The sequence below is a fragment of the Galeopterus variegatus genome, unplaced genomic scaffold, assembly GCF_000696425.1.
Source record: "Galeopterus variegatus unplaced genomic scaffold, G_variegatus-3.0.2 Scaffold4076, whole genome shotgun sequence".
Classification (NCBI taxonomy): Eukaryota; Metazoa; Chordata; class Mammalia; order Dermoptera; family Cynocephalidae; genus Galeopterus; species Galeopterus variegatus.
This window is the reverse complement of record NW_007730187.1, coordinates 219,574-234,089: the sequence shown is the minus strand read 5'-3', so window position 1 is coordinate 234,089 and position 14,516 is coordinate 219,574. Positions and strand designations below refer to the sequence as shown.

At 39.5% G+C, this 14,516-nt stretch overlaps 1 protein-coding gene across 2 annotated transcripts in view; it reads right to left on the bottom strand.

Annotated features, from left to right (window-relative positions):
• Positions 1 to 4,844: 4,844 nt before the first annotated feature.
• Positions 4,845 to 14,516, bottom strand: part of HKR1 (HKR1, GLI-Kruppel zinc finger family member) — a 36,028-nt gene continuing 26,356 nt past the window's right edge. For both annotated transcript variants that reach the window (XM_008586678.1, XM_008586679.1), the window contains one exon: positions 4,845 to 7,041. In XM_008586678.1, the coding sequence (XP_008584900.1) occupies positions 5,369 to 7,041 (1,673 nt within the window). In that variant the 3' untranslated portion in view covers positions 4,845 to 5,368. The remainder of the gene's footprint in view (positions 7,042 to 14,516) is intronic.

Below are 14,516 nucleotides of genomic sequence, written 5' to 3'. Positions count from 1 at the left end.
ACCTCTTTTAATGTCTAGTTTAATAGAAGACTGATGGTATTTTATATGTGCTTCTACATTCAATGGCGTTACTCACTATCACTTGGGTTTGAATATTTTCCACCAAAATGTAAATCAGTGAGAAGGGTGGCATTATTTTAACTGTTGCAAATCTCTTTTAATGTCTAGTTTAATAGAAGACTGATGGTATTTTATATGTGCTTCTACATTCAATCTGTTAAGATAAATGAAGAAAATCTGGCCTCACACAGATATATAGTTAGAATATGGAGGAGTATTTTAATGGCACTTTCAGATACTTGTCTGTATTATTCTTTGATAGTACATCAAAAAGGAACAATTCTTAAAGGTTATTTGCAATGTGGAATTGGACCTTTATTTCCTAAATTAAAATCCATTTGGTCTGTCTTATACTTAAAATGGATCTCTTACCCATGAATGATTTTGCAGCGTCACGTATTAATCATCTGGAAAATGATTCAATGAGTTAGGCAGATCTATTGAAATATATATGATATATTTCATTATACAGTGTTACAAAATCATATTCACTAATGTCACCACCAATCTCATCACAAAGAACTAAGAATTGGGAAACTGCCAGGTTTATGGAGGCAGATACTTGTTTCTCAAAATTCAAAATTTTACTTGAAATTCAAATTAGCAAAAAATTACTGTCAGTTTTTAAAAATCATTTCATTTTTGGCTGGCCAGTTAGCTCAACTGGTTAAAACACAGCCTTATAATACCAAAGTCACAGGTTCGGATCCCCATACTGGACAGTCACAAAAAATAAAAAATAAAAATCACTTGATTTTTGACAAAATGTCTACCAAATATCCAAATGTGAATCACCACAGTTTTTCAGTTATTCTGTCAAATAAAAATGGTGTCAATAAAAAAGTGACCAGTTCAGCTCACAACTCAGTCACAGAAGTGTATTTCCTTGAAACATCCTATCTTATTTCAACATACTGAAGGGCTTTATGTGCATTTCCCATTTCATTGCCCAAAATATTTAAAAGATGTGTACATATCTATTTCAATGTTCCTAGTTGTGACACTGTAGTATAGTTTTGCAATGTTACCATTGGGGTAAATTCAGCAAACAGTACATGGACTCTTTCATATCATTTTTTTTTTTTTGGACTGGTAAGGGGATCACAACCCTCGACACGGTGTGGTCAGCACCATGCTCAGCCAGCGAGCGCACTGGCCGTCCCTATATAGGATATGAACCCACGGCCTCAGCGCTGCCAGCGCCATACTCTCCCGAGTGAGCCACGGGGCCAGCCCTCCCATATCATTTCTTATAACTGCATGTAAATCTATGATTATCTCAAAATAAAAGTGTAATTAAAAATTTTTGGTGGAAGGACTGAGACAATAAAAATCAATTTTTATTGCTTTATAAAGAACATTCTTAAGTGGAACTGGCTTTTTTTTTTTTTTTTTAAAGTTTGTGGTGGTCAAGAATACAATAACTACTAGTATAGTTTGGTGACACTGCCTTGATTTGTGCTAAGGCCCCAGCAGCTTTACCCACCATTGCTTTTGCACCATCAGTGCAAGTTTCAACACAATGGAAACAAACAATACCTTAGCAGTATTAGGAAATTTGTGTTAACCATGCAGATCCCCTGAAAATGTCTCAAGTCACCCAAATATTATCTGAACTCACCTAGATAACCACTGTTACATAATAATGAATTAAAATAAAATGAAATGAAATAGTTATTTTAAAATTGGCTACCACCTCTTTTAAAATGAAACATTTTAATGGTGACCATAATAGACATGGATTTGAGGTGATATCCATTGTTTCATATGACTTATCATCTTTTCTTCAAAATTTTCTCCATGTAATATAGTCTACTACTTACTATGGGAGTGGTAGGATGGACAGTGTTTGCTCTGGGATACCTTTTCTGTTTCTTTTAAATATCTAGAGCTGTCACCTCAGAATATGGAAGATGAGGCACTAGTGAATGGCTCTCCAGTCACAGATTGGAAAAAAATAAAAACAAAAGCCTGAGAAGAATTTACATATCTTATTACTATGTGGTGCTTGCCTCCTAATCAGCTTCCAAGTTTGCACGCAGACTTTAGCACCAGGCCAGGCCCAGGTGAACAACTCGGGTTACCTGCTGCAAAATTTTGAGAGGTTCTGAGCAAAGGGCCTACCAACAGTCCCAGCAGCAGCTGCACCAGCCCCTTCACTGCAGGCCTGCCTAGTGGACTTGTCCACTGTCCAGAAGCTGCTGGATGGGCCCCTTACTGCAGCCCCACCTAGAAGCCTTGTCCATTTCCTGAGAAGTGGCTCAGAAGCTCCACCCTTGGCAGTACAGCTCCTGAACTGCAGAGGGAAGCATAACCTCACATCGGGCCCCAAGAACTAGCACAACAGAAGGGCCACTGGCAGACACACAATCAGCTAGCTGAGCCAAAGTGCTCCTATGCCCCTGACATGGGTTTAAGAATGAGCAGGGGTGGGGGCCTAGGCTAAGTCAAAGGATGGAACTTCTTTCTAACCCTTTCTCAGAAAATTTCCAGTTCTCTCTGGTTTCTGCTCCATAGAAACTATTTCCCAGGGTTTGTATCTCTTTAAATCTATTTGAGTCTTCATGTAATATCTCTGCTCTATTTTTTTTAAGCATTTTTAACAATTTAAGGAAAATCTTTTAGTTTTGTGAATGAATTAAATTATAAACTGCAAGGGGGCTGGCTGGCCAGTTGGTTAGAGCATGGTGTTATAACACCAAGGTCAAGGGTTCAGATCCCCATATAGGCCAGTCACCAAAAAAAAGATGACCTCTAAAAAAGAGGGCGAGAGAGAGGGGTATTGGGGAGAAGTTGGGTGAGGTACATGGGGAATAATTGCAATTTCAGGTGGTGGGTATGCTGATAGCATTGATTTGCTTACCACATCTTGGGCATAGGTGCTGATGGTCAGTTCCTGCCCCATCAATATGTATAATCAATAAAAAAAATTTTTTTTTTTCCTTTTTGTCTTTTTTCGTGACCGGCAACGGGATCGCAACCCTCGGTGTCACGCCCGCACCGCGCTCAACCAGTGAGCGGACTGGTCTCTATATGGGATCCGAACCCTCGGCGGGAGCGCCGCCGCACTCCCAAGCATCGCACTCTACCGAGTGCGCCACCGGGCCGGCCCCAAAAAAAAAAAAAAATTTTTTTTTTCCTTTTTGTCTTTTTTCGTGACCGGCAATGGGATCCGAACCCTCGGCGGGAGCGCCGCCGCACTCCCAAGCATCGCACTCTACCGAGTGCGCCACCGGGCCGGCCCAAAAAAAAAAAAAAAAAAATTTTTTTTTAAATCTACAATATTCTTTCTAAAAGTTAAAAAGCAGTGGAAGGTACATGTTTAATTTTGGAATCCTTATTTCTGAGACATGATTTTATGGAAAAGAATAATTAAATTCAAAAGGATTAAAACTCAAAAAGTATTTTTCTATTGAGAAGGAGTAAGAAAGTCAGTCCAGGAACTGCCATGGGGAAAGGATGAGAAAGGGAGGGCATGCCAACTGCTCCATCTAGGACAATGCTTTATAATTTTTTTTACCAGGTCTTCTCACCATACTCATACTTACTTAGATGTCGAATAAAAATTAAGACTCTTACTTTTCATGCCATTTCAGAAAGTGATTCCCTAATTCTAATTCCTTGGAATACTAAGACCTTAGGATCTACATTTTTTCTTTTTTCCCTAAATTGACAGCCAGTGACGCTAACACTGAATCATAATTGCCATTTTCACACTAATATGAAGCCCTGCTTGATCACATTCTAAATGCTCATATATAGATGGGTTTGTTTTCTATTTTTTTATATGGTTCTAAACATCTATTCTAAATACTGATATCTGGGCAAAGGCATGTTATTACACAATTTCAATATTTTCCTACCCACTCTTGGAAATTTTATTTTCCAGATATAATCAAGAATCATTTAATTTCCATGAAAAAAATTGGAACCTAACCCAGGATTTTAAGTTAATTTGTGGGACACTTCCACTTTCAAAAAAGAGAGTATTTCTAACTAGAAAAATGATATATTTTATAATGGCTGGAAAAATTTAAACTCAAGAATTACCTGTGAGATGTTGTATGGTAATTAAATGGAGAATAGAAAGTAATTTCATTTTCTATTTGTGCATATTTTGTTTTCTTCGTAAGAGCACAGTACATTTCTTTTTTTTTTTTCTTTTAAAGATGACTGGTAAGGGGATCTCAACCCTTGGCTTGGTGTTGTCAGCACCACGCTCAGCCAGTGAGCTAACCAGCCATCCCTATATAGGATCCGAACCTGTGGCCTTGGTGTTATTAGCACCACACTCTCCCGAGTGAGCCACGGGCTGGCCCACATTTCTAATCTAAATACACCAGTCAATAAAATATCTTCACTGTGGATCAAACCTGGAAACCAGAGAAAGTACGAGCAACCAAGCAAAGGTAGAGTATTTTAAAAAACAAACACTTCCGGGCCGGCCCGGTGGCGCACTCGGTAGAGTGCGGCGGCGCTCCCGCCAAGGGTTCGGATCCCATATAGAGACCGGTCCGCTCACTGGTTGAGGGCAGTGCGGGCACGACACCGAGGGTTGCAATCCCGTTGCCGGTCGCGGTATGGGCGCGACACCGAGGGTTGCAATCCTGTTGCCGGTCGCGGTATGGGCGCGACACCGAGGGTTGCGATCCCTTTACCAGTCACGAAAAAAGACAAAAAGGGGAAAAAAAAAAAAACAACTTCCTAAAACCTGGGGCTAGGATGTTTTCAGTCTTTCTCATCTGTCAGCTTGTTATATAATAAAACCCTCTTCTACCCATACACTATTCATGTCCCCATGAATTCACCATTCCCCAAACTCTCCCTGAGGCTGACTCTGCTGGATCATGGTTTGGGGAAACATCAGACATGGTGTTTGCCAAGTCTCTTGTTCTCAGGTCAGACATACATCAAAAGATAAGCTCTAGTATTATTGTTTATGAAACATCCAGGTTTACTGTGGAAGGAGTGTTCAGGTTACTTGGAAAATAGTTTCTATTCCCTCATTTCAGCCTATTTAAAAATACTCCCTCCATCCAGTTACCTTACAGACTTTCCACAACTCACTATCCCAGGCAGGGGAGGCCAGAGCTTCTGACAATGGGCCAGCCATTCTCCTTCAGGTGAACTACAGATGCAACTCTCATGGATAGTGTCATGCATACTACCATTATTCACATCTCCACTTTGGTGTCTAACAATGGCTGACTTACCACTAAAGCCACAGCCTTGTGTGTGTCCTGTGGGGTCTGATAAAGTGTGACTTCTGGCTAAAGGCTTCACTACACCCCTTGTACACACAAGATTTCTATCCTGAGTGTGTCCTCTGATGTCTGATGAGGTTTGACTTCCTACTAAAGCCCCTCCCACACTTCCTGCAAATATAAGGTTTCTCTCCTGAATGTGTCCTCTGGTGTCTAATGAGGTGTGACTGCCTGCTAAAGCCTTGCCCACACTCCCTGCACACATGAGGCTTCCCTCCTGAGTGTGTCCTCTGGTGTTTAATGAGAGTTAACTTATCACAAAAGCCTTGCCCACACTCCCTACACACAAAGACACCTGAGTGTGCCCTCTTGTGCCTAAATAGGTTTGGCTTCTGCCTAAACCTTCTACCACACTCCCTACACATAAAAGGCTTTTCCCCTGAATGTGTCCTCTGGTGTGAGATGAGGGTTGACTTATCATTAAAGCCTCGCCCACACTCCCTGCATACAAATGGCTTTTCCCCTGAGTGTGTCCTCTGGTGTGTAATGAGGGTTGATTTCCGGGTAAAGCCTCGTCCACACTCCATGCATACAAATGGCTTCTCCCCTGTGTGTGACCTCTGGTGCTTGTTGAGGTTTGACTTCAGGCTAAAGCACTGCCCACACTCCAGGCACACATAAGGTTTAACCCCTAAGTGTGTTCGCTGGTGTGTCTTGAGGTTTGATTTCCAGCTAAAGTGACGTCCACATTCTGTGCATACGTAAGGCTTCTCTCCTGTGTGTGTCCTTAAGTGTCTGATGAGATGTGATTTCTGGCTAAAGCCTTGCTCACACTCCCTGCAGACATAGGGCTTCTCTCCTGAATGTGTCCTCTTATGCCTGATGAGGTGTGAATGTTGGCGAAAGCCACGCCCACATTCCCTGCAAACATAAGGCTTCTCCCCAGTGTGTGCCCTCTGGTGTGTGATTAGGTTTGACTTCAGGCTAAAGCTCTGCCCACATTCCTTACACACATAAGGCTTGATCCCTGAGTGTGTCCGCTGATGTGTGAAGAGGTTTGACTTCCAAGTAAAGCCTCGTCCACAATCATTGCACACATAAGGTTTCTCCCCTGAGTGCGTCCTCTGGTGTGTGATGAGGTTTGACTTCCAGGTAAAGGCTCGCCCACATTCCCTGCACACATAAGGCTTTTCCCTAGAGTGTGTCCTGCGGTTTTTGATGAGGACTGACATACTGCTAAAGCTTTGGTCCCACTCAGTGTCCACGTAAGGTGTCTCCCCAGTGTGAGACTTCTGGAAGCTAAGTAGATTTGACTCCTTGATACAGCCTGGCCCAAACTCTTCATATTTGATTGCTCCAAATCCTGAGACCTCTAAGCCATGCAATACTTTGTTTGTTTCCTCAAGGTCTGCCTTCTGCTCTGGGATAGGCCCTACATCCACCACTGTCTTATCTTCCTTGGACTTTACTGGCTGTTGTTCAGGAGGGCTGGGGAATGGCCTTGAAGTGCCACTTTTGCTTACTCTCCCAAACAGGGGCTTGGAATCTTCTCTCTTTTGAATTTCTGCTTTGTCACTCAAGCAGGATTGAACAAAGAGTTGCTCCTGCTGTTGCTCCTTATCTTCTGGATAGTATTTCCCTGGATGGAGATGATTCTCTACACATAAACTTGAGAATAGCTGAGGGAGATGACTGAGCCACACATGTTGGCTAATGGCTTGCTGACTGGAGAATATCAGAGGGCAGGAAGGACAAGGTTGAATTTCCGGCTTTGATCCTGCTGAAGAAAGAACATTTTCAGAGAACTCATAGGTAGGGCTGCCTAGGCCACTTTGCCTTGCTCATTGGTCACTCATAACATATTTACATCACAAGCTATATTCCACCCAGATATCCTTGTCAAGACCTATTTTTCATTTTCACTTTATGCATTACATTTTCTATTGCAGGAGTTGGCAAACTCACCTGACAAGCCAAATCCAGCCTGTGACCTATTTTTGTATGGCCCACTGGCTAAAAATTGTTTTTACTTTTTTAAAGGGTTGAACAAAAATAAGGAAGGAATGAGGGAAGGAAGGAAGGAAAGAAGGAAAGAAAAAGAAAGAGAAAGAAAGAAAATGTGACAGAGGTTGCATGTAGTTTCAAAAGCTTAAAATATTTACTATGTGGCCCTTTATAGAAAAAGTTTCTTGACCCCTATCCTATTGCAATGTAGAAAACTCATACCAAGGGCTTATTTTCACATTATCTGACAGACTAAAAATGCTCACAAGTTCTTGTAGAGTAGGGTCTGGTCTTCCAGACTTGCAATTCAAATATTGACCTTACAAAAAACAGGAAATTTTCCCCAGGCTATATAGTCTCTGATGTAAGATAAAGAGTTGTAACACAGCAAGGCTGCTGGTTCAAAGACAGACAAGTTACTGATTGATATGTAAAGATCTTGGGAAGCTGTGTAGGGAGAAGGAATGTTTGCTAAGATCAAGCTTGAGTTGGTGGACCACTTAATTGCCTTATGGAATGTCATCTGGCTTGTTTTTACTGAATGTTACCAGCTTCCACTGTTAGAACTTGTTAAAACTATAACCCCACCTATGTCTCTTCCTGTAACTTCCCAGGCTGGAAAATAAATGCAGGAAGAGAGCCCCAATACGTGGTGAATTTCCCAAATGGAAGGAATGCCTCTATCTTGAGGGTTCTGGGAGATTAACCCCTTTCTGGGGCTTCTCACTACTCAGAAGAGATGGACTTTGAGTAGTCTTTGGCAGCTCCGTCACCCAGGGGAAAAGCGGTGACAAATCCACGGGAGGCAAAGCAATAAGTTCTAGAAATCAACCAAAAGCCTAAAAATAGATTAAGAAGTGTGTGTTCATGAAAAGCACTGAAGTTTGAATAAGAACAACAGGAGTCTGTGACATCATTGTTAAAGTTGTTCTTACCCTCTCCCTACCGCTTCCCTAGCTTGACTACTGTGGTAGTTACAGCAGGGAAGACCCTAAAATGATCAGTTTTGCTGCTACTGGAGGGGCTCAGTTGGAGTGATAGGTGAGAAACCAATGCCCCATGCAGCTGGCAATAAAAGTAATGATCTAGGAAGTAAATGGACAGGGAAGGCCAGCAACTGCTATCTGAGGCTGCAGTCTTGGTTGAGAAGAAAAAAACTGATAGGCTATTCAGAAATTTAGAAAGGAAACCCTGATAATGAGACAGCCAGAGAGGGGCTTGATAAGTTCTCCACACAAGCCAGGCTGACTGGAAGACTGTAGGCAAAAGCAGAAAAGACTGAAGAGGTCCCAAGCTATCCACACACCTTTGCCTGACAAGGAGGCTGCAATCAAGGCAGAGGGAAAATAAGAGGGCTCAGTGGAAAGTAAAAAGCCAGAAAAGACTTGAAAACCACCTGAACTTTGAATGCACTCCTCAGCCCACAAACTTAACCAATATAGGTAAGAAGCCTTCCTAACTCAAAGTCTTTTATAAACTATGGCAAATTCTTATAGACCACTAAGCTCTGCAGCTACAAGGTTGATATCTAGGAAGCCAGGCAGGATTAAAATAAACACAAGAATAAAATTTTAAAAATCAAGTAGAAGTACTATCTTCACAGAGGAAACATATTCTACAGATTTAGTCTAGAAAAGTTACTAAACAAACAAAAGGCAGCAACAACAACAGTCTTCAGGCAGGTAATATATTCAGGTACCAGAGGAACTACAATATAGTATCTAAAACATCCAGTTTTCAAAAAAACAGGTAAGAGTAATCCATACTCAGGAAAAAATGCAGTCAATAGAAACTGTCACTGAGTGGGCCCAGATAAGCCATATTAATCAACCTTTAGCCCCTTCTCCTCCCTGGAGGTTGCAGGGCGGGGCTAAAAGTCCCAATTCTCTAATCCTGCCTTGATCCTTCTGGTGACCAGCCCCCATTCTGGTGCTGCCAGCCATCAGTCAACTCATTAGCATATGAAAAGACATCATTTTTACCATTTTGGAGATTCTAAGGATTTTAGGAGTTGTATGCCAAGAGATGAGGATGAAGACCACATATATATTTCACAATATTACAATAACAGAAACTATTAAAAAGAAACAAAAGGAAATTCTGAAATTAAAAACTTAGACACTGAAATTACAAAATTATTAGATACAACAGCATATTTGAGTGTGAAACAGAACCAATGAACCTGAAGATAGAGCAAAGGAAATGAACTAAACTAATAAACAGGGTAGAAAAAAAAAAGGCTAAAGAAAAACAAAAAGCCCCAGAAACCTGTGGGAAGCTATCACACAACCAACATATGTGTGATGAAAACTCAGGAAGGAGAGTGAGAAAAGACCAGGAAAAAAAAAAATCTCAAGAAATAATGGCTGAGAACTTCCCAAATTTAATGAAAATCATTGATCCACAGACCCAAGAAGCTCAACAAACCCAAAGGAAGATAAATATAAAGAGATCCCCAGCTAGACAAGTCATAGTCAAACTGGTGGGGAAAAAAAGACAAAAACAAAATCTCAAAAGCAGCAAGAAGAAAATGACTCAACATGTACAGGGGGAAAAATCAAAATGATTAATGTTCCAGCCAAAATGCTAAAGAAGAAGGAGGAGGGGAGAAGCAGAACAAGGAGGAGAAGAGGAAATAAAAGGCATCTAAATTGAAAAGGAAGGAGGAAAACCATCTTTTGTTCACAGACGATATGATCTTGTATGTATAAAATTCCCAAAAAACAACTGGAAGTAATAATTGTATTTAAGTAAGGTCATACAATACAAGATCAGTATAAAAATCAATAAGATTTCTTTATTCTAGCAATGACTGATACAAAAATAAAATTGAGAAAATAATCCCATTCACAATACATAAAAATAATAAAATAATAAGGAATAAATTTGACAAGAGTAGCACAGGATTTATAAATTTAAAATTAAAAAAACATTGCTGAAAGAAGCTGAAGTCCTAAATAAATAGACAGTCGATGTGGAATATACTAACATTTATAAAGCAAATGTATTTCACAGGGCCTAGTTTTCCAACGCCCTGTAGTTTCAGGTTTAGCCTAACCTTTTAGAATTACATATAGAAATGTTAACCTTGCGGGAGACAGGAAGCTTTCCCCAGGCTAAAGTCTCTGTTGTGGCTATAGAATTGTAGCACAGCAAAGTTGCTGGCTCAAGGATAGACAAGTTACTTGATATGTAAAAATGCTGGGGAAATTGCTGTAGGGAAAAACGGTGTTTGCTAAGATCAAGCTTTTGTTGGTGAATCGACTTAACCTTTTGCAAACTGCATTATGGAATGTCACTTTGTTATTCACTGATGTTACCAGCCTCTACTGTTAAAGTATACTTAGCCATAACTCCACCTATGTTACTTTTCTGTAACTTCCTGGTCTGGAGAATAAATACAGAGAGAGAACCCCAGTTCGTGGTTAATTTCCCAAAGAAGGAATGCCTCTCCTTTGAGGGTTCCAGGAAAGTAACCCATTTGGGGTCTCTCACTGCTTGGAAGAAATGGGCTTTGAGTGATCCTTTTTGCATCTCCATCATCCTGTGTGAGGTGAAGCAACAGTCATAGATTAGAAGACTCAATATTAGGATGGCAATTCTCCCCAAAACTGATCTATAGATTCAAAGTTATCCCTATGTCAAAAACACAGCACTTGTTGGTTAGAGTTGGTTAGAGTACAGTAATATTAATACTAAAGTCAAGGGTTTGGATCCCTATACCAACCAGCCAACAGAAAACCAAACAAACAAAAACAAACACAGCAGGCTTTTTGTTTTCCTTTGTAGAAATTGACAATCTGACTCTAAAATTTATATGGAAATTCAAAAGACATAAAATAACCAAAATAATTTTGAAAAATAAAGTTGGAGGACTAACACTATCCAACTTTAAATAAACATATAAAACTACAGTAACGAAGACAGTGTGCTGTTGTCATAAGGAGGAACACAGAAATCAACAGAACAAAACTGAGAGAATAGAAATGAACCCTCAGATTCATAGTCAATTGATTTTTGATAAAGCTGCCAAAGTAATTCCATAGAGAAAAGGATACTCTTTTCAACAAAGACTGTTGGGACAATTGAATATTCATATGTAAGAAAATGAATTTCAACTTTCACCTCACATAATACATAAAAATGAACTCAAAATGGATTATAACCTTAAATGTAAGAGCTAAAAGTTTAAAACTTCTAGAATAAACCAAAGAAGAAAATCTTCATGACCTTAGGTTAAGCAAAAATTTCTTAGTTACGACACCAAAAGCAGAACCCATTTAAAAATTGATAAGCTGGACTTCGTCAAAATTTAAAACTTTTGCTTTTGAACAGACACCATTAAGAAAATGAAAAGACGAGCCACCGATAGGGAGAAATATCTGCAAATCCTTTACTGATATAGGACTTGTGACTAGAATGTATAAAAAATTCTTACAACTCAATAAGAATATAATCCAATTTTGAAATGAGCAAAAGAATTGAATAGCTATTTCACCAAAGAAGGTAGAAAAATGGTCCGTAAACAAAAGATCAGCATCATCAGCCATTCAGGAAATGCATTAAAATCATAATGAAACATCACTACACACCCACTAGAATGACTATAATCAAAATTAGAGGCAATACCAAGTGTTGATGAGGATGTGGAGAAATTGAAACCCTAATATACTGCTAATAGAGATGTACAATGGTGCAGGTACTTTGAAAAACATGTTTGCAGTTTTTAAATAGGTTAAACATAAACATAACATACAACCCGGCAATGCTACTCCTAGTTATCTACCCAGCACAAGTGAAAACATATGTCCACAGCAAGACTAGTATGTGAGCAGCTCTATTCACAATAGCCAAAAAGTGAACACAACCCAAATGTCCATCAACTGGTGAATAAATAAACAAAATGTGGTATATATCCATACAATGGAATACTATATAGCAATAAAAGAGTGAATCACTGATACATGCTGCAACATGGATAAACCTTAAAAACATTGTGCTAAATGAAAGAAGGCAGGTACGAAAGACTACATATTTTATGATGTCATTTATATAAAATGTCCAGAAACAGCAAAACTATATATAGTAAGCAGATCGATGGTTTCCTGGGGCTCTGATGGGAGGAGGGATGAATGCAAATGGGCACAAGAGAACTTTTTAGAGTGATGGAAATGTTCTAAAGCTGGATAGAGGTCAAAATCATACAACTCCTAAGTTGGCTGGACGTGAGAATTATACAATTCTATAAGTCTACTAAGAATAATTGAACAGTACACTTGCAATAAGTAAATTTTATATGTAAATTATACCTCAATGAAGCTGTTGAAAAAGGGAGAACTGTGGAATTGTATTCTAAAGTCAGCTTCATAAAAGACAAATAATATTAAGGGAAGCTAAGTATCTGTTGTATTTTTGGTTTTGTTTTTTGTTTTTGGAGGCTGGCCAGCACAGCAATCAAACCCTGGACCTTGGTGTTATCAGAACCATGCTCAAACCACTGAGTAAACCGGCCAGCCCAAGGGAAGCTACATATACAAGACATGTAAATGTACTAACTGATCCTGAACTGGATCATATTCTGGAGAGGAAAAAAAACATATAATTGTATCTATTAACAAAATTATAATATGAATGATGGATATTAGGCAAATCGAAATTAAGTTTACTGAGGTTGATAACCATAGTGTGGTTATATGAGAGAATATCACCATTCTTAGAAAATTCACAGAAAAACTTTTAACAAACTGTTACATATAAATATATACATACATACGCACATACCAAGAAAGGGGAAGAAGGGAGGAAGAGCATTCATACAAGAGAGTACATGAGCAAATGATAAAAAAAATAGGGCAAAATATTAATAAGTGATTTTATTAAGCCATTTATACAATAACATACATGCCATATATATTTACACAGATATATATGTGGTGCATGTGTAAAGGGTATAAACGTATTCTATCCACTATTTTTATTTGCAATTTTGAAGCAATTTCCAAACATCAAGTCAAAACCAAATACATAAAGTCCACTTTTGAAAATGGCAGCAGACTTAAGTGGTCACAAGAACCCCCTGTAGAAAACAATTATAAGACTGGATAAAATACAACAAATAACTATCTAAAGACACTAGAAAACATCCAAAACCATCTAGAAGCTAGGGAAGAGTTTATGTTAAAAAAAAAATTACAAAAGATAGAGGTAATAACTTTATTAGTGGCTTTCCTGCCCAAGAGCCCTCCCGACACCCACAGATATGACAGTGGTGAAATACCATAGCCTTACTGGCTCAAGGTGGCAGAGACCAGTGTTCAGAGCTGGAACAGCAGCTGCAGATATAAGAGGAATTCCTGGCAGCAAGAAAACTACAGAAGGAATGAGATACAAAACCTTAAAATAAACTCTGCCTAAACCACTGGCTGACAACTAGCCTACGCGTGTGAAGGAGAGATCAAAGGAGGCATAGCCAAAAATGGAGGCAGAGATGAGAGAAACCTACTCTGGAAACACAGAGATGCATGGGGTAAGATCTGTGAATTTGCCACCTTTTCAGCTGAATGCATTCTATAGCTGTTGGCAGCTCAGGAGGAAGGATGTGAAGCTGAAGACTTATGGGCTTAAAATACCTGAAAACCAAAGGCCAGAGGAGTAGCCGGGAATTAGTGAATCCCTAAAAGCAAGGAAACCACTAAAAGGAGGAGCCCTAAAATCTGAATACGATCTCTGCCCAAATCTTCAAGTGATTGGCAAATTACATAGGCACACTGGAGACTCACAGGAGGCCAGGCTAAAAAGAAGCTAAGCAACATGAACAGAGCAGGAGAAGAAGCTGCTACATATTGCTGGGGAGACAAGTTTATAGTTTGTGTTCAGACGACAAACAGGAAAGTATGACCACAGTGAGAAGAAAAAGGTAGGCAATTGAATAGGCCCAGTTGTTAAGTCTAGCAGACAAAAATTTCTCTCTCTCTCTTTTTTGATGGCTGGCCAGTACAGGGATCCGAACCCTTGTCCTCGATGTTATCAGCACTATGTTCTCCAAAGATGAAGAAGATTTCAAACAAGCAATATCTTCAACTACTTAAAGGAAACTATGTTCAAAGAACTAAAGGAAAACATAGTATCGATAAGATAAAATACGTAGAATCTTAACAGAGAAAGAGACATTTTTTTTAAAAAAGGAAATTCTAGGCCGGCCCGGTGGCGCACTGGATAGTGCGCCGCTTGGGAAGCGCGGCAGCGCTC